The sequence below is a fragment of the Amaranthus tricolor genome, chromosome 1, assembly GCF_026212465.1.
Source record: "Amaranthus tricolor cultivar Red isolate AtriRed21 chromosome 1, ASM2621246v1, whole genome shotgun sequence".
NCBI classification, from domain to species: Eukaryota; Viridiplantae; Streptophyta; class Magnoliopsida; order Caryophyllales; family Amaranthaceae; genus Amaranthus; species Amaranthus tricolor.
The window spans coordinates 11,468,956-11,488,288 of NC_080047.1; the positions used below are offsets into that span (position 1 = coordinate 11,468,956).

The 19,333-nt window shown below is 33.7% G+C and overlaps 1 protein-coding gene across 1 annotated transcript; it reads right to left on the reverse strand.

Moving 5' to 3' along the window:
* Nucleotides 1-373: 373 nt before the first annotated feature.
* On the reverse strand, nt 374-15,218 carry LOC130800180 (uncharacterized). Its single transcript, XM_057663578.1, has 15 exons — nt 14,397-15,218; nt 14,205-14,260; nt 12,610-12,668; nt 12,348-12,419; nt 11,279-11,362; nt 10,945-11,052; nt 10,231-10,293; nt 8,903-8,983; nt 7,886-7,951; nt 7,200-7,355; nt 4,507-4,581; nt 2,610-2,648; nt 1,835-1,917; nt 1,168-1,240; nt 374-945 (listed from the first exon to the last, which is right to left on the reverse strand). Exons 1-15 carry the CDS (start codon nt 15,092-15,094, stop codon nt 778-780), a joined length of 1,881 nt encoding a protein of 626 aa, XP_057519561.1. The 5' UTR covers nt 15,095-15,218; the 3' UTR covers nt 374-777.
* Between the last annotated feature and the right edge of the window lie 4,115 nt (nt 15,219-19,333).

Genomic DNA, 19,333 nt, shown 5'->3' on the forward strand with positions numbered 1-19,333 from the left:
TACTTGTCCAACTTCAATCATCTTATTTTCTTCATAAAATTTATTCCAATGCAATACTATTGAAAGATGTAGTATTAGTTGGCAATAAAAATTTGTAAACAAAAACTTTTTTGTAATTGAAGTTTCATCACCATTGGAATGACATGAAACTTTTGATAAAATTTTACACTATAAATCATTCTCATTACTACAATTTCATACCACTAACTAAACGGGCCGTTAGAGTAATCCAAATTGATCGAAACCAAAACAACTGACTCAAAAATGAACTGACTAACTGACTATTTTGACCGGTATAGACTATGTTTGAATAGAATGAAGTATTGCACATTTGTAATAAACCATGTCCATACCCTTTATGAAAAGATATAAACACACACCAACAATTCCCTCAACTTCGTAAGATGGATGCCACTGTGTTATGGTGCTAACTCTAAACAAACTTTGAAATACCAATCGAACCAGGACAATTAGCAATTAGCATTAGCAAATAGCATCCACAACAACTAACAAAAACATTAGATTAGCAAAATGGAACGCACATTTGTAGATTGCGCTTGTTTTATGCATTACATGAAGCTCTTTAAGTGGCCTCAACTTCCAAGTTTCAATACATGAAAGTATCTAGTGAGTAGTGACTAGTCTTAGCTTAATCTAACACATCCTATGTACATTTACATCCATTCACATTCCTAAATCTACATTACATAATAATATAAACAATCACATAATAAGATTGCACCAAAAGGTAAACTGAGATACCATACTTTTCTTTTCTCAAATTTTAAAGACTTCATTGATGACTTGTTTCAAATTCTTGCATCCCACTATCTTTAGCCCCTCAAAGCTAGAAGCTGGCAGAGATTTTTCAGCTGACTTTGGAACAATGCACGTTTTATATCCAAGTTTAGCCACCGTATTAACCCTTTTGTCAATTCGGGTAACCTAAAATGAAGTTTCCGATCAAATATACGACAAAAAAGCATTCAAATTAACTATCTTATCCTCACTCTTCAAGCGGTTTTCTGGAGTAGTATTTTAGAACAGATAGTTCCCAAATCTTGAATAAAAAAACATGCACAATAATGAAACTACAAGCAAACTTGCAAACAAAAATGTAATTTAGCAAAAGCCCTGTGAAAAAAATAGTACATATGATATACTTACCATTCGAAGCTCACCACCAAGGCCGATTTCTCCAATAAATGCGACATGGTTTGGAATAGGGACCTCCAAATAACTGAAGATGGCAAATGCAGAAATATTATTTTCATCATGATTAAATAAAAAGAAATGATAACTTTTTAGTTTATTTCATCATCAGCTTACATATGCATCAGAAAATGAAAACACAAGTTAAAAGAACTCAGCAAAATTACAGGCAAGTTATGTTGCCCACCCCATATGCAACTACTCACTAAGATGACAAATAAGATTATATAGTACTTTCTTTGTCCCTTTGAGTTTGCTACACTTTCTATTTTGGGTAGTCCCTTTGATTTTATATTTCAATTTTGGGTTGTGATCCTACATCCTCTCTGCTACTCTCATCGACGAATTAATTATCCCTCTTCATCTTATGTACATATTTTTTCATCTGCTTATCTTTTGTCTTATTTCTCCATTACAAATCTATACAAAGTATTGCCTCCAAAACTGCTGAGGCAAAACTAAGGCGTATATCACTTAAACTAGTGGACAACCATGTGAGAATTGAGTCAGGTTGGATCGAGATCAATAGACTAATGCTGCCATATCAACCTAATAACATGATTGCTTTCTTGAAATCAAAAAAACGGGGAAGTTGAACAAGCCCGTCGGAAGAAAAAAGTACCTGCTGCAAATTGCTGCCGCCACAGCTAAATCTCCAGCAGTTTCGGTGAGAGATACTCCACTAACAACATTCAGGTAAACATTCTACAAAAGAGGACTAATTCAGCATCTACCATGAGAAGAGATATATTCTACTAGGCAAGCAAACATTCTACAACAGGTAAAATATGAATCACCAAAATACTTTATCAAACAGGCATTATCAAATGAACACTCAAAATTTTCTCCTTCTATGTGAGTGTGGATAGCTTCTTTCTTTCTTTGTAGTTTTGGTTTGGGGGGAGGGGGCTAATTCTCCACAAATGGCAGAGTCATGCTACTAGCGGAGCTAAGGTCTAGCAGCATAAAGAAAATAAAGAGTTATATTTTGGATCACACACAGAACCATTAATTGGAATTTGGATCCAGCTGCAGCTCAACACTAATATAATGGGATAAATTTTCTTTTTTCTCATTGACATTGTCTTAAGAGGCTCAACATTATCATGTAACATAAATTCCAACAAATTTTAAAATAATCAATTAATTTGTAATTTGAGAATTTCAAGCAGGAATGACTATGAGGGCGGTTGGAGATGTATGCAGCCATGGCCCTAACAAGACAAAGAACACTTTCAAAAGAACCCTCAAAGAAAGAGGGTACAGAAATGCATTAGGTACTTCTAGTTATGGTTGGAATGATAAAAAGAAAAGAAACCCAGACACATCATGATAAACATTGAAATCAACAAAGTGAATACAATATGAAACGCAATGGAATTAGTGAAGAGAATTACACAGTCTTGCATTTTCATACCAGCTTGCTTCTTAAGAACCTGTAGGTAAACAATAAAAGCATTAGTCATATGCAGCAATAAGAAGAGTCACTCAACATCCAACATGAAAAATCAAGCTGCTACCCCTGAGCCGTGGCATATGATGTGCTCTTTGTAGCCTTATCCTAACTAAAAAACTTCAAGTTGTATGAAGTGGCTTTCTAACAAATATCTATTAAAACAATTATGAGCACAGCTGTACAATTTCTTTAAGAAAAAGCTGATACTAACTTTTCCATATCATAGACTAAAGGAAAAAGTAAAAACAATATATCCTTAATAAATATTCATGTATTAAAAAAAAAAACACAACTAAAAATTGTTCTAATTCAACTATACAAGTATATTTGAAAATATATAAACGTTCTAAAAGTATAGACTCCAATTTTTTCAAGTAGAGAGAACAAATATGTTAAAACTAAAAGTTTAGGGTTTAGGAACCAAAATCCATAGTACTGTAATTTGGGATTATACTTAACCAATACGGCTCATCAAACTATGTGTGATTCTTGTTTATGTCAAACACCGGATGGCATTTACAACAAAGGGCCGACTCAAATCAGCCTCTTTATTATTACAAGGGTAAGGTTCCCCTTATGGTGTCTAAATAAGAGCCCATTAACTGGCATTGGGAGTTTGGAACAATGTAACATTGTTGCTGATTTCCAACTCCACCCTAAGGTGTCTAATTAAGAGCCCATTAAATAAGAGCCTAACGTAGAATTTATGATAAACACAGTTAAACCAAAATATTACAAACTAGTAGAGGTGTTCATCCGGGTGATCGATTACGGATCGGTTTGAAATTGGATCTTGTGTTCATGTTGGTTTTTACATAATTGTAAATTCATTTTTGAAGTCGGGTCAAATCAAGTTTGGTTACAAGGTTAGGTAAATTTCGGGTTGTCGGATTTGTTTTGAACACCTATAGGTGCCCATGCAAAATGCAAGAATTGTGTTAGTATGGTTATTAATTTAACTTATTGTAAGTATTTATATTCGATTTTATTTTATTCACTTATTAGTAGCGAAATAAAATGACAATAGCAACATAATTGACGAATGCATGCATGAATACCGAATAAACATTATAATTAAACAATGAATATGTACATACTTAATATTGAATTCATTGCACTATTTGTCATTTTGCTAGCTGAATAAAATATGTATGTTATGTTAATATACGTTAGATTGTACACTCACCTTCAAAATAAAGAAATATTACCTATGAATCATGAAAACGCCAATTTTATCCGAAAACAACTCAATGTCTATTCTTATTACAATATAAAAATATATTAGCCTATTACATGTTCACTAATATAAATTGCATTAAGAATCGTCGGAATAAATACCTTAATTTGGATATCACCTAGTGTTTTTAATAGAAAAATTCTTTATTTTTAACCTCATGAGTCAAATCATACCATCATAATCAATAACATCATCAATAAATTGTACAAACACCTTACACTTACATTTTAAAATTATGATATGAGAAACATTATACATATTAATACAAACAAAGCTTAGCTTTATATCATTACTTCGAAGCCAACGTTCACTATAATCAGAATTATTTTTTATGTTTCAGAATCATATTAAAGCATCAAAGATTACACATTGATCTATTAAGAAAAAGACGATGTCACTAAAATGTTGTAATTTTTCATTTCCAACTCTTTTAATAGTATTAATGATATGATACCATTGCCAAAGCTAACAAAAAAAATTTAATTGTTTAAACAAAAAAGGATGTAATGGCCAAAAACTAGACATGCATTGCCACAACAAATAAATAAGAGCATGGCCCTAAGAGATTAAGGATACAAGAGCATGCAGCAAAGAGACATACCGAAATAATCATATCAGCTCTGCTTCCCTGAATACCGTTACAAGTTCTACCAACAGATTCCGCTACACATAATGCCTGCAAGTAAAATAGCAAGAGTATGTATTGCATTCAAAAGGCAGAAATATAGCCGGATGAAAAGGGAAAAAAAAATAGAGTTGAGCTGGAGAACAGTTTAACTATAACTTTTTTCTCAACTTTATAATAGCTAAGTTATTAGGCTGGTGACTTCTAGCTGAAAGAATTGCTTAGTAGTTTTGCAGGCAGCACTTCTGATATCAGTTTGTTTCCCGAAAAAGAAACTTAAAAAAACTCGGGACAACAAACATTATTCCTTCAAGATAATACTTATTCTGGTAGACATTATGACGAGCAACTAAGTCACGTCTATGAAGACATCTACGACTTTTGTTTCCTCCATTGTGTGGTGCATACAAGAAATGTATTCTCCTAAATCCTATCAGATAATTAGGCCGCAATATGCATTTAAATGAATGATACGGAATGTGCAAGTCTAATAATTTCCCAAAGTTTTGAACTGCCAACTCAGTAGACCCTAAGATCTAGAGAAATATCTGCAACCTCCCTCTGTTCCCCATGAGTCATAATGTTAGCATGTTGCAGCATTTGAAGCCAAAGAAGCTCCTTATATGATTACTAAGTCTATAACGGCAGCTTAGCAACTAGATCAGAGCAGGGTTCAACACGCTGATTTTCCAGAGAAAGAGTAGCATGTTAAGGAGATAATGTTGCTGCCTACTTCAAATGTGCGCCATAAAAAAGCAACACTTCACTAACTCCTATTGTAGAAAATTAAGTTTCCACAGGGTTGATCTAATCCTACCAATTACAGCTGCTGAGAAGTTCATCCCTGTTAGTTTTACTGTGTAAATTGTTAATAGCTAAAAGTTAAGCTATGATCACTTTAAACTTGATGCTTGTTAATAAAGGGATAATCATTTGTTGGTGTTGATAAAAAATGACGACACGAATGAGGTTGTGGATTAAGGAGAAGGTCAAGGTTCCAACTCTTAAAAAGGTTTTCAATTGTTTATCTTTTTTTCTAAGGAAAATATAATTCTAAAGGTCCGAACTTTTAGGTGGTTATCTTTCAAAGATCCAACCTTTCATTTATCCTACAATGGTGTGCGACCTTTGCATGTCATTTTGTTCTAAAGGACCTTCCAGTTTCTTTACCTTTATTCCAAAAAAACTGTCACGTGTCTAATTATTCTTAATTGTTATTTTTTGGAATTAAAAAAAAAAAACTAAAAGATATAAAACAAAAGGAAAATAAAAAACGCTTTCAAAATCAAAAAAAAAAAAAAAAAAAAAACCTTCCTCGCTGTTGAACAGCATTCCCCCACCCGCCCACACTATTGTCGCCACCCCCATCACTCTCTGCTTTCCCTGCGCCACCCCCACCCCTTCCCTTCCCCACTCAAATAACCTCAACCCCAACACCACTAACAACCCTCAAATTTTGTTCAAATTCAATCAAATTTGAGGCAAAATTCAATCATATTTGAGGCAAATTTTGATCAATTGGGGTTACGGTTTATTTAATTAATTGAATCTGAACTCTGAAGGGAAGAGGAAGTTGGGGTTTGTTTCATGTTAAATTTTCTAAGAAAAGGAGAAGGAAAAAAAGGGAGGCACTGGCACACACAAAGGGGAGGAGGGGGCGATGGAGAGGGGTGGCGCATTATGGTTGGTGGACGGCTGGAGATGAGGGGGGTTTTCTAGTATTTCTTGTTTTAATATTTTTGTTTTCTCTTACTTAAAGTATTTTATTATTTTCCTTTTTTTAAAATTGCCTTTCTTTTTTAGAAGTATTTAAGTTTTTTAATATTTTTCTATTTTCTCTTTTTCAATAATATTTATATTTTTTTAAAATTAGTTATTTATTTTCTTTTTTTAAGTTTTTTAATAAAATTACAAATGAATGACGACGTGACATGTGGCTTTCTTTTTTTTTAATTAAAATGAGGTAACCTGTTAGTAAGAGGTCATTTAGACCTTTAGAAGAGAATGGTATGCAAAGGTCCAATCTTTGTAGGATGAATGAAAGATCTAAAGACCTTTAAAAATATAATCACCTATAAGACAGACTTTTAGAAATAAATTTTCCTTTTCTTAAATGTTTTTAAATGTTTAAAATAAATTCAACCAAAAAAAAAGTTCTAAAATTTAAACAAAAATAACAATCATTTAGGGGATGACATGTGGCCCTTTTTACCTTTTCAAGGAAAAAGAATTCTAAAATAAAATTCAATCACAATATGTTAAACATGAGATTAAAAAAAATAAACAAGAGGTCAATTTTTTCTAATTACAATAATCATAATCATATTACATAATTCAATAGTCAACTAGTCATAAATTCATAATAGTAATCATAATTTTTAAGATTTTTGCTAGGCTATAGGGTTTAGGATATAGGGTAAGCGTTTTAGATGCGCTTTAGAGACTGATTCAAGGTGGTTTAGGGTTAGGGCCGATTAAGGTTGAAATTAGGGTTGAGGTAGGCCTAAACTAATCTGGTTTCTTAACCAGGTAAGGGCCATTTAGACCTGGTTTTTCTATTTCATGGTAAGGCCAGGCCACCCAATTGAAAAACCTATAGAGAACCCTTTGAAGATTTGAGAGGAAATCTTATGGGAGTAATGGGACTAAAAAATCAAAGCCACAATTACCTGGACTTCAATAAGAAAAGTGCGGGAGCCATCAAGGATTACAGCAACAGCAAGTCCAGCCAAAAGCTCTGAGTTTGAATGTTCCTGACTCATGAACATTTCACTAGGATTTGAAACAGCTTTCAGCCCAGACTCTGACATTTCAAATACTCCCAGCTGCAACAGATGTTCATACTCAATAAGTAACATTTAAACAAAATGACAACATCAATAAGACAATAATATCTATAGTAAGTTATTATTCCCAGGAGGTGGCAGCATAGTCCAATGTATTGGAAGAATTGGGACCCTATTCAAAAATCAATTGCTGAATTATAGTTGGTCTACTAGAAAAGGGATTTGACACCATACAACCGTTGATTTTTAGTTGCAAAATTTACAAATAGAAAAATACTCCCTCCGTTCACATTTTGATGTTCCCACTTGCTTTTTGTACTACTTTTAAAGAAGATAAAGATGAAATAAAGGAGCTACATCAATTGTTACAAAGGTTAACAACCAATACGCGCAGAGCAGAAGACATTAAAATAAAATAAAAGCACACGAGGAAGTATTTTCCTTTTTTCAAAAAGCATAAACAGCAAAACAATAGAAGTGCATGAGAGTTATTTCAGAAACTGGCAGAAGCCAAACTAGCCAGCAATAGGATTTGAGAACATAGAAAACTCAAGTAGGATATATAATACCTCATCAGTAGACCCAAAGCGGTTTTTCACAGAGCGAAGTAAGCGATGTAACGAATGCTTTTCCCCCTGAAACTCGAAGTAGAAAAAACATATCACTAGGTCTGCAAATTGCTTAACATATGCTTACCAGGAAATCTCCATAAAAGTACTCCCTCCTAAACATTTGTCACATTCAGGAGCGACAAAAGCTAAAGTACATGAAATTTTATCAGTCTACCCTGAGCTAAATCAATTCATCGACTTATGCTAGGAGACAGGTTATCATTCAAGAAACCGTTTAACTAGTCCACGTTTATATAAAAAACCAAATTTGAAAAATTACTTCAACATGAAAGAACTAGTAGATTAGGTTCCTGTTCTTTGAATGATATAAATCAGATAAAAGTAGTGAAGAAATTATAAAAAAAATGTCCTTTTAGCAAAAGAAAGTGGGCAGAAGAGGTATCCACAATCTGGGAAGAAGATGGTGTTTACACTTTACAATTTCAAGGAACTATATGCACAGACCAGCATGAACGTAACACTCACAAGGAAATTAAATAATGCTGATTAATCCATACAAATAACTTCCCTCAACCACAGACCAATAGGCTTTTCTTGTAAACAATATCCTATTCTTCTAAAAAGACACTAAAATAATGAGCGAAAATTTTCTGCAGTTCAAGTTCTATATACTTAAAGCCTATAATTATATAGAACTAAACTCCACAACAACAATAATGTCAGAGCTTTAATCCCTCAAGGTATGTCCGCTCATCCTTCGAAAAAGGAACGAACAAAATTTCCAATTCATTCCTTATCAAAGACTTAGAACTGCTGACTATTAAGTGGCATTACCAGTAATTGCATAACTGCTTACATTGTGCATTCCATATGTGTAATTTCAGAACTCTAAGGATCAGTGGCAGAAAGAGGTAGATAAATAATATGATGTGAATAAATCGTAAGCGGGAATAAACAATCATAAAATGTAGCTATCAAAAACTTTCCATTCAAACATTTAAAGGAAAAAACTACCTCCATATATAGAACAACATCTACAATGTGTTCCAGATATTGAGGTCCAGCAATATCTCCAGACTTGGTCACATGTCCAATCTGTCATAAAAAAAAATGAATGTGACAGAAACAATGGAATACATTTTCTGCAATAAAATACAAGCATTTACAAAAAGCTAAGCCCACACCAGAATACGACCATAAGAGGATGGGATAAACTGGCCAACATTTCAAGGTCAAGCTAATTATTAGCCTTAGCAACTCACACCATAAAACGCAGCACCCCCTCTGAGTGCCTCAAAGTTACACAGGGGCCAGGCCTCTTACATTGTATCAAGTTCTGAACTAACTTTTGCAGCATAAGGTTAAGTAAGAAAAAGGTATAAGGGCACTAAGCCAGTAACTAGCTAGTCCCACCACAAGGCCACCAAGCACTTCAAAAGAAAGGGGGGAGGGAGCCATCTAATAGTCCGTGCTAGTATAGACTATAAAATGCAGTGCAGTCCAATTACCGAGTATAAATAAGTAGATAGTACTATACAATTCGATACGCAAATAATTTTAAATGGAAATGACATTCAAACATATGTGGTCAACAAAGGAGAATCAGAGGAAAAAGTAGAATGTGGTCCAACAAAGGCCGGCAACTAAAATCCTTCATATACTATATTACATGGAGTAAATCAAAACAAATGGGACCTGGAGTGCCAACAGACTAAAACCATTTTACCTCTTGAGCAACCTAGGTAGGTTTGATGAGCACAATTGTCACACAACAATCAGATCTCCCTATAAAACAAAAACGTTTTATACCTCTGATTTTTTAAGTTCCAAAAAACTAATAATTGATCAGCTTCCGACAGCCCCACAAGCATCAATACTCATACAGAAACCTTAGAAACAATCACTGGATTTATCTTCACATTTTCAACTTCCAACTAAATTTGTAATACGAATGTAAGTAATAAATATTTTGAGGTGGATTTTTAAGTAGTAAATATAGTTAGTGGGTAAATCCCTAAAAATGGAGGAGAGATAAGAATAGGAAGAGGATTAACATTTGATCAAAGATGATGGTGGGAAGAAGATAAAGGGAGTTTATGAGAGTGTAAAGTAATTCACACCCTTTTTTAACAGTCATTTAACTTTTTCAGTATAGAAGGTCACATCAATATGTTTTCCAAAACATAAGGTTACCAGGAACTAGGAAGGAACATTAAAAAATGTCTACCATGCAGAATAGTCGGCATTGAGGTTACCTTATAAATTTTCCACACATTTAAATGATCAGAAAGCAAGCGAATAAGACAACAAAACAGCTTAAAGTTGACCAGCTCAATACCTACCAGTAGAACAGGGATGTTTGTCTGCTTTGCAAATCGGAGCAATGCTGCTGTGCATTCCCTCACCTATCGTCATAACGCAAAAATCAGGCCCCATCTGTAACTATACTTGAGCGTAGATGTATCATATATTATTTCTCAACAAGATGAATATTTAAGAAATTCACAGCTATAGCACAAACTGTGCTATACAGAAGCAACTCTATCTTCATCTTCTCTTTTCTTTTCTCTTTTTATTAATGGAGGTAAGAAGAAGGTTGTGATAGCATGATGGGAGACCAAGGATACCAAACCTAAAAGCAGAGGAGCTCAGGCATCAGTCACTTCTAGGATAGATATGTCAAGTACTTGGTAAAATGTTTTAGTTATAGACATAAGTTTATCACACTAGTTTCTGAAATGGATGCTGTATTTATGTGTAGTGAAGGAGTTCTCCAATTTCTAGTTTTAAGATGCGGTTTTCATAGAAAGTTGTAAAACTGATTGATGTTTCTGAAAAGCTGTATAGTTCCAGTTAAATCAATCAAAAGTATCCCTACAATACGCTTCTACATTGTGAGGTGACAATGCTATTAAGCGAATAGTCCACTAGGTACATAAGTTCAATCATCAGCCTCTTTTGGGAGCATTCATGGAAAATATCAGAAGCAACATATTATAACAGATTTTCGGAAGTTAATGATGTCTGAAAAATACTCTGGCATATCTGTATAATACCTGTGCCATTCCTCCGGGACTTCCAGGAACTCCTTTTAAATACACAGTCTGAACCGAATCAATAACCACAGCACAGGGATTAAGAAGCTGCACCTTGCTTAAAATATCCTGTAAAATAAAGGAAAATCAATCAATCACACTGGACTTCATAATTGTGAAAAACAGAAAATTTGTAATCCCATACGCATAGCATAAAATTATCTGCTTTGATTTTAAAAGGATTAAAAAATTGAATAAAAATAAATCAAATGCAAATGAAGAACAAGATAATTTTTATAAGAGAGATATGATGTGATCATCAAGTAAGCTTGAGGGAAAGTCAAATAAAATAAACCTCAACATCAGTACTTGAATACAGAAACAGGTTCTCTGCTTCAATCCTCAGCCGGTCTGCCCTATTTCCAATTTGCTCCACACTCTGGACAGAAAATGCCATAAATTAACAAAGATTGAAATGAAGGAAAATTTAAGAGAAGAAGAAAGCTTCAGCATTTCACTCATAACAGTTAAAAAAATTAAAAGAAACAAGGATCCTTATTAACATGTCCTTAGAAAGTAGTATTACCCATACAATGCATTGGTATATTAGGTAATGCACCTTATTTGGGGGTATTTTAGAGATTGCCTAGTTAATAGTTTGCTTGGGAAATAAGTTAGTAGTGGGAAGAAAACTGGTAATAAGTAGAGAGGAGGGAAAGAGAGAAGGTATGCAGAAACTATATCATTGAGGTAGTAAGTTATATACTCAATTTGGGAGATCTCAAAAAGTCAAGCTTATCGAATTGCTTGAAAACTATCCTTTTTTGTAATCTTTTAGGTTACATTTTAATATCAATATACATTTAGATTTCAATCTCTATACTCCCTCCGTTTCTTTTAAAATGTCAAATTCGGTTTAAGCACGTTTCCCAACGCACTAATACTACCCTTAATATCTATAATTGTGCATAATTAAAAATTATAAAAACTAGATATTAATAAACCTTATGTTGGGATGAACCAAACAAGATCTCATTTAACTATGTTTTAACTTAATAGATAAGAATGAAACACAAATTAAGAGTGAATGGTAAGTAGTGTCCAAAAACTAAATGGGACGTTCGAACGGAAGGAGTATTATCTAAGTATAGTACATTTTTCATCCCCATTTTTTGGCATCGCTGCAAATCCTTGTCAAACATCAGCCATGGATTTTTCAGTCTAACCATTGAGCCTAAAGTTAGTGTAGTGGATGTTCTATAGTGATTCACTAGCTCCAGTTTAATTGACCCTCAGAAATATCATCATCAAGCTGGGAGCAATTGTACTGCTAGGACAATTAATTAGCCCGCACCTTTCCTATATAAAATCATGAATACACAGCTGCCTCTATAAAAAAGTCAGGACATTTTGATGATACTAACCTCTTCACCAGATATATAAACCACTGGAGCCCCTGCTTGAGGATCACAACTTTCTGCTATTAAGGCAGCAATCTTCATTTAGAACACAATCAATTAGTGAAACATAAATACAATGAAATTCAAGAACACAGAAGAGTAAGGCAATATAAGTACAATGGAGAAAATTTTATCAGCCACATATAGCAAGTAGGGGTATAACAATGCCCCCCCCCCCCCCCCCCCCCCACTCTAGAGAACCTGATTCTTTTGTATAGATCCTCACCTGCAATAACAGAGTGCTCTTGCCAACACCAGGATCACCACCAAGCAAAACCAATGAACCTAGAAAAAGGAGAAGTGTGAATGAAATGCACCAAACTTTGCACATTCTTGCAGAAAGGAATGGAAATCTAGTCTTATTATCCATCAAAAGTTTTATAGCAAAAGTGGGAAAGAACACATAGAGATAAGAGATGTCTCATGAATTCAGGACAATAGCATAAAGGTATGTGTCATATACTTGTGTAACTATGAAAAAGTAAATAAGTTACTTCAAATTTGTAAACACAACAGAGTAAAAAAGTTACGCCTTAAAAGTATCAAGTAAAAAAAAAGAAATGGCTAGTCTACAAAAGTTTAATACATTATACATCCTAATCTCAATTTATCATCTAGAGGTCAGAGCTAATATACTTTGTTCGAATAGAGAAATGTGAAGAAAGGGAGAAATGTATTAACTGTATTCCTTCATTTGGAAAGAAAATTGAACAGTTTCAGGGAAATGAAAGAGAGATAAGTAGATTAGTTCAAAGTCGTATTTCAACTTGAATTACCAGTGCCACCAGTACTGTTATGATGAATTTACTCCCTTCTTCTTCTGTGTTACCCGAAAACGGAGCAGTTATTGATCATTTCCCTTCCTCCCATACCTCCTCTTTCTTTTCCTTCATCAAAAGCTATCCAAGAAAGTTGTCAATGCAGATATGATCACTTATGAGTTATGTTCATTAATAGGTTAGCACTATCTCCTTGGAAAAAGATTCATAGTGCATGAAGAGGACTAAGTAGACACCATTAGTTAACAGTTCCATAAACACAAAGTCCCATCAGCAAATTACCATAAGATGACATACTAGAATCTTTATACTACCACTGGTTTCAAAAGTTGATACACTTGCATAGTAGCCCGTTAGCCACCATTCATTAAGCAATATTGTCTTACATCAAACTTATTATTAATTTTTAATCAAAAAAAGTTATGTGGCATCTTATTTGATTTGTCTCGATGTATATTTTCATAATATCAAATTTAAAATAGTTTTTAACTTTGTGCAACTAAAAATATTAAAAGTCTAGATAATGCGTTGGATAGCATGAAAAAAGAAGTGTAACTATTAAAAACCGGAGAAAGTGTATTGGCACCACTTCGGCGAAAATTCGTACGCCCTAATTATCTACCCTTTGTACTTCCTGAAATTTTTTTAAAAACGCCACATTGCCTGATGGAAAATTCCTATTTAAGTGCATCGAGCCATCCATGGTTATTGGAGTGCAATAGACAATGTAATCCATGTTCACACTGTAGGTCCACATGGAGGTCTACAAATGACATTCTTCGTTCTACATCAAATCATCAAAATTGTAGTACATTCACATTCTACCTCATCATTACTTATTTTGAGAACCCATAAAAAATGATCCACTTAAAAGAAGAACCGAAGAAGTAACATATATATTTTTCTTTCTTCATAAACCAATTTAACCCCAAGCTCAAGACTTTTGTCAACAATAACAAAAAAGACCAAGTAAATCACAAAACATAGAACAAAAAAAAGAGACAATAAATGAAATTTGATAGGGAAATCGGTGAGTATATACCAGGCACAAGACCACCACCTAGAACTCTAGCAACTTCGCCTCCAAATATACCTGACCTACAAAATGAAAGATTTCACAACACAATTTCAGTAGCAAACACAAATTACAGACCATCCAATTCATGTTCCTCCTATTATTTCAGCTAAACATAGAAACACAACAATCAAACTAATAAATCATCGTAGAACTTACAATTGAATCCGCCAAGCGGAATCATCAAACCCACGATTGACATCAATTAACCTCACCGGAGCACTTTGTCCAGTCCTCTGTTGAGGCAACCAAGACCGCACCGCAGTCTCGGAAACCTCAAACCCACTAACCTTTCCTCTATCTTCATTCTCCGACACTGTAAATGGGTCCATAGTTCCAAAAGCTTTGCAAGCATTACAAGAACCCCACCATTTTGCTTCACTATGTCCACATTTAGAGCACACCCAATTCACTTTACTCTTTCCTTTCTTCCTTTTCCCATTGAAATCCCTAGTAAACGCATTCGTTGACGAATTTTGAACTGAATTAACCAAATTCCCATTCGTTTTTTGTTCATTGTTGTTTAATTTAGGGTTTATAGAGGTGGAATTGTAAACAGTCCAACTAGGGTTTTGTTCAATAAGTGGTTCTGGGATTGGAAATTTTGATGGATTATCTTCATTTTGAGGCTTAAAAGCAAGAAGAGATGATTCCGCGGAGTTTTTTTGGGTGAATGAGTGGAAGAAATTAGAAGTTGTTGGGTGTAGAAAGTGGCGGGAATATTGTGGGTTTTGAAGAATTTGATTGCAGAATGTGATTGAATTTGCTGGTGAGGAGAGAAGATGGAAGGTTTTATGGTTGAAATTGTAAGATTGAAAGCGAAGTAAGCGGAAAGCTGTCATGTCTGAAACCTGCATGCGGAAGAAAGAAGAGAAAATGGAGGATTACAGTTGAAAACACTTGAAATGGCCAAAAGCCGCGGAAGAGTAGGAGATATACCAAATTGTTAAATGTTCCCTGACCCCAGTCCTGACTCCTGAGTACTACTAATCTACAGAGTATTTGAATTAGAAAAAAAATTACATTTTTATATAATATATCCATGTGTTTGTCTATAATATACTTAGGTAACCAACTGACCTGTTATAGTTGGCAATTTATAAAAAATTAAATTGCAAATTAATGTAAAATTATAGAAAAATTTTGAAAGATTACATAAAAAAATTTGAATGATAAAAAAAATCAGAAATTTTTTTTAACATTTTTTAATATTTTTTCGATATTTATTTTAATTTATCTTTTAAAAATAAAACTTGCTATAGCAGGTCAACAGATTACCTAAGTTTACTCTAGGCAAACATTCACTAAAATTTGAGATTATTCATGGTTAATCAATAGATGAGATTATTATAGGAAAATCATGAAAAGATTGAATTATTATAGGTAATTTTTTTCTTTTAAATTAAGTAATTTTTATTAAAAAAATTAAGCTCAGAAAAAGTATTGTTTTTAGATAAGCATCTCTAGCCCAAAATTAAGGTAAGATTTTTATTCGCTATTATCAACAACGAACAAAAGAAAAAATGGTCAAAATATGTCAAACTCTTTTGTTAGTTGCTACTAACAACAAATAAAAAAAGTTTGACTTTTTTGACCGATTTATTTACTAACTATTAGTAACAGCAAACAAACAGAGCTCACATATCCACATGTTCTTCTTGAACCCTCAATTAGAATTTATTCAACCTCTCAAATCACTTTGTCTTCTCCCAATTTAACACTATTTAAGTGTTATGAGAGACATACTTGGGTTGCTCTATGGTAACAAAATTCTCCAATTTATGCATTGTTTTCATTTTAAGATTTTATTTTATATCTTATATTAATAATTCAAATATAGGTCACGTATTTGCACAATAATACTCATTAATTGATTTTAGACTTTATTATGTATGATTTTCAATCATAATTGTTGATGGTGAATCGCTAATCAAATTAAATTTATCAATGTTGAAGTTAATTGTTTTGTAAATTAGCGAATTTATTATTGAAAATGTTTATATTTTTTACACAAAAAAAGATATTTGTATTTCTTTATTACATTTCGTATTATAGTTGGTATTTAAATTTTTACTTTAGTTCACTTTAGAAATTAGTGAACAAGTAATATGAATGTTGAGTATGTTGCTCTTTATTGTGTTGTAGTGATAAAGATAGATCCAGCAACTCCAGGACTTCACGGTCCTAGTGTCCTTATTATGATGGTCGATCATAGGAATAGTTCACTTTGGGATGCCTAGGTCTCCGATAGGGACTCATATAATAACTTATGTGAGCAAGGTTCATGACATAGCGTATTTTTTGATAGATAGTGTCATAATTACAACACTGGTAGTGTCAAGAGATGCACAATTCTCATTTCCCATTAGGTGAGGCTAACATCACCTTTACTAGACGTAGATGTACATACACGGCTTTTCATTGAGGGGCATTGTGTGTCTACTATTGTACGCTAACTATCAAATAGGCAAGATATAGTTGAGTGTGTACTTGGTCAATACCCTCTCGCTAGTACAGTTTGAGGGAGTGGGTTGCACATCACTTGGTTGGCACATATCTTCTCACACGTCCCTAATGGTTCTAACGAGATCATAGTTGAGAGATACGCGAAGTCGTATCTTTTATATATGATCGATGTTGTCTTGTTTGTTGACAAGACCCACAGCCAAGTCTAGTTGTTGTATTTGGCATTACTAGACCAATCAACAATAATCAATCAAGGAGATTTTACGGGGCATACTCTTAGGTTTTCAGTTTAAACATTTCATTCATGAGGCTGAGCCAACCCAACCTTCTGATGAATCTACCATTGAGGGGGCAAAGCTCGTCTCCACCATCCAACGTTCATTTGGAGCAGATGGACTTGTCATATCTATACAATGGTGTGGGCTCCTCGCAGATTGAAAATGTCCATTACCATGCACTTCTCATACCCGATCGTCACATTACTACTTTTTACTACCGTTAGAGGAATACTAGACCACCACAGTTAGATAGGTTAGACGAGGAGGGTGAGGATTAGATTATGTTAACTATTATATTATTATTAATTTTATTATTGTATAAAAAGGACAATCTATAAGCAAAAGCAAAAAAGGAGGGGAGCTCCCAATAAAGCTCTAATACACTAGGCCTTAGCAAATCAAACCAAACAGAAATGCAAAAGGAAAAGCGCAACTAAAGCTTCGAGACGGTGGTTAATTGAGTTTTATTTCAATTGGTGTATATACCACTTTTTCTAAGAACAACCTGAGTTTGATTCTCACTAACCCTTTTTCTCTCCTCAACTTACCCAATAAAGAAAAGCTTAGAGAGGGTGATCAAACAACCACTCTTTAAGCTCATTACAAGCTATAGCACGACCCTAAAGTGGATCAAATTTACATCATTCCTTGGCCTTACTTATCAAAGAACATCTCCTACTCCACATAACATATAGAACCTCTGTCCATTACACCACAATAAGTTTAAAGCTTCAATTCTTTTTCTCACTAAGCTGTCATATGAGAATTTGCAAGTCAAAATCAAGTGCTATATACCTTGAAACCATGAAATCTGGTCATACGAAGGAATAAACAAATACAGTCAACTAATAAATGAGGATGTGACTCCTTATCAACACCACAAAGCACACAAATCTAGTAAACATACAAAACATCATTGGCTCAATCTCTATAGAGTAGGAAACCTTTTCCAAATAGCCATCCCAATATAGAAGACACTTTTTAGATTTGCTTGATTGTTGATAACAAAACTTATCGAAGGCACCTTTTGATGATCCTCTAGAGACCTGTTTGGTACGTTGTAATAAACGATGGTAATGAAAATGAAAATTAGTGTAATTTTGGTTGAAAATCTCTTGGCTATCTTGATGACAATGCTTGTCCAACTTCGATCATCTCATTTTCTTCATAAAATTCATTCCAATGCATTATCATTGGGAGATGTGGTATTAGGGATAATACACGGAAACAAAAAACTTTTTTTGATCAAAATTTCATTACCATGAGAATGACATAAACTTTTGATAAAATTTTTCAACTATAAATCATTTTCATTACCATTATTTAGTATTACGAGCTGTAAATGCTATGAGTAAACTTTAGAAATAGAAGTTTGAAGGGATCACATATTAGCCCAATCATTCTAATTTTGAACTGCCCTCCAAAAGTTTCCAAAGCATCCAAGAAGCATGGGCATAAGAAAGTCCACCAAAAGTAATCTTTGACAAATAAAATAAATTATTATGACAAAAAAATTTATTGTATTTAGTTTTTGACATAATGTCAGTTTTTTAATTATTTTTTTACAATTTTTCTAATACTCCATCTGTTTTAAAGAAATAAACCTAAATACAAATTGGGGCGATCAATAGTGTGTTTTTAATGATAAGTTTTCAGATGCGTATGATATAAAATATTCCTACTCAATAACCATGATTTGTAAATCACCATAAAAGAACAAGAAGAATAATAATAAACGAAACCAAAAAAGATAAATTAAATCAACAAAACTCTCACCATATCAAATTATACCACATATAGATAATTTATTAATCTCATAAATAACCGTTATTTACTAAGATATTCTCGTACCACATAAAGAGAATTTGTTAATCTCCATCAGTTCCCAGTAGGATGGTCATGGGGCGGGTCTGAAGCGGGTCTGGCAAGACTTGGACTTGAACCCTTTTATTTTTTATAGATACGGACTCTAAGGGTCCAAAATTTTCAGACCCAGACCAGACCCAGACCCTTCGGATCTAACCGTCTAGGGTCCTTGATGGGTCTTTAATGGGTCTTAAACAAAGTCTCTTTGATTGTCAAAATTGAACATTTTTGGAGTCTTTTTTATTTTTGTAAGCAACTTATTCTCGTATTACAAACACTTGTTCGAATCCATGAAATTCAAATACAAAATAATTACTAAAAAGTAAAAAAAAATTCAAATACACCTTGAGACCCGGACCCAGACCCGTCAAATATTTTCTGAATCCAGATCCGACCCGAATTCAATGGGTCTCAAAAAATAAGACCCAGACCCTTAAAAAGAGCGAGTCCGGAACGGGTACGTCCTGGACCCCTAGTTCCCGGTCT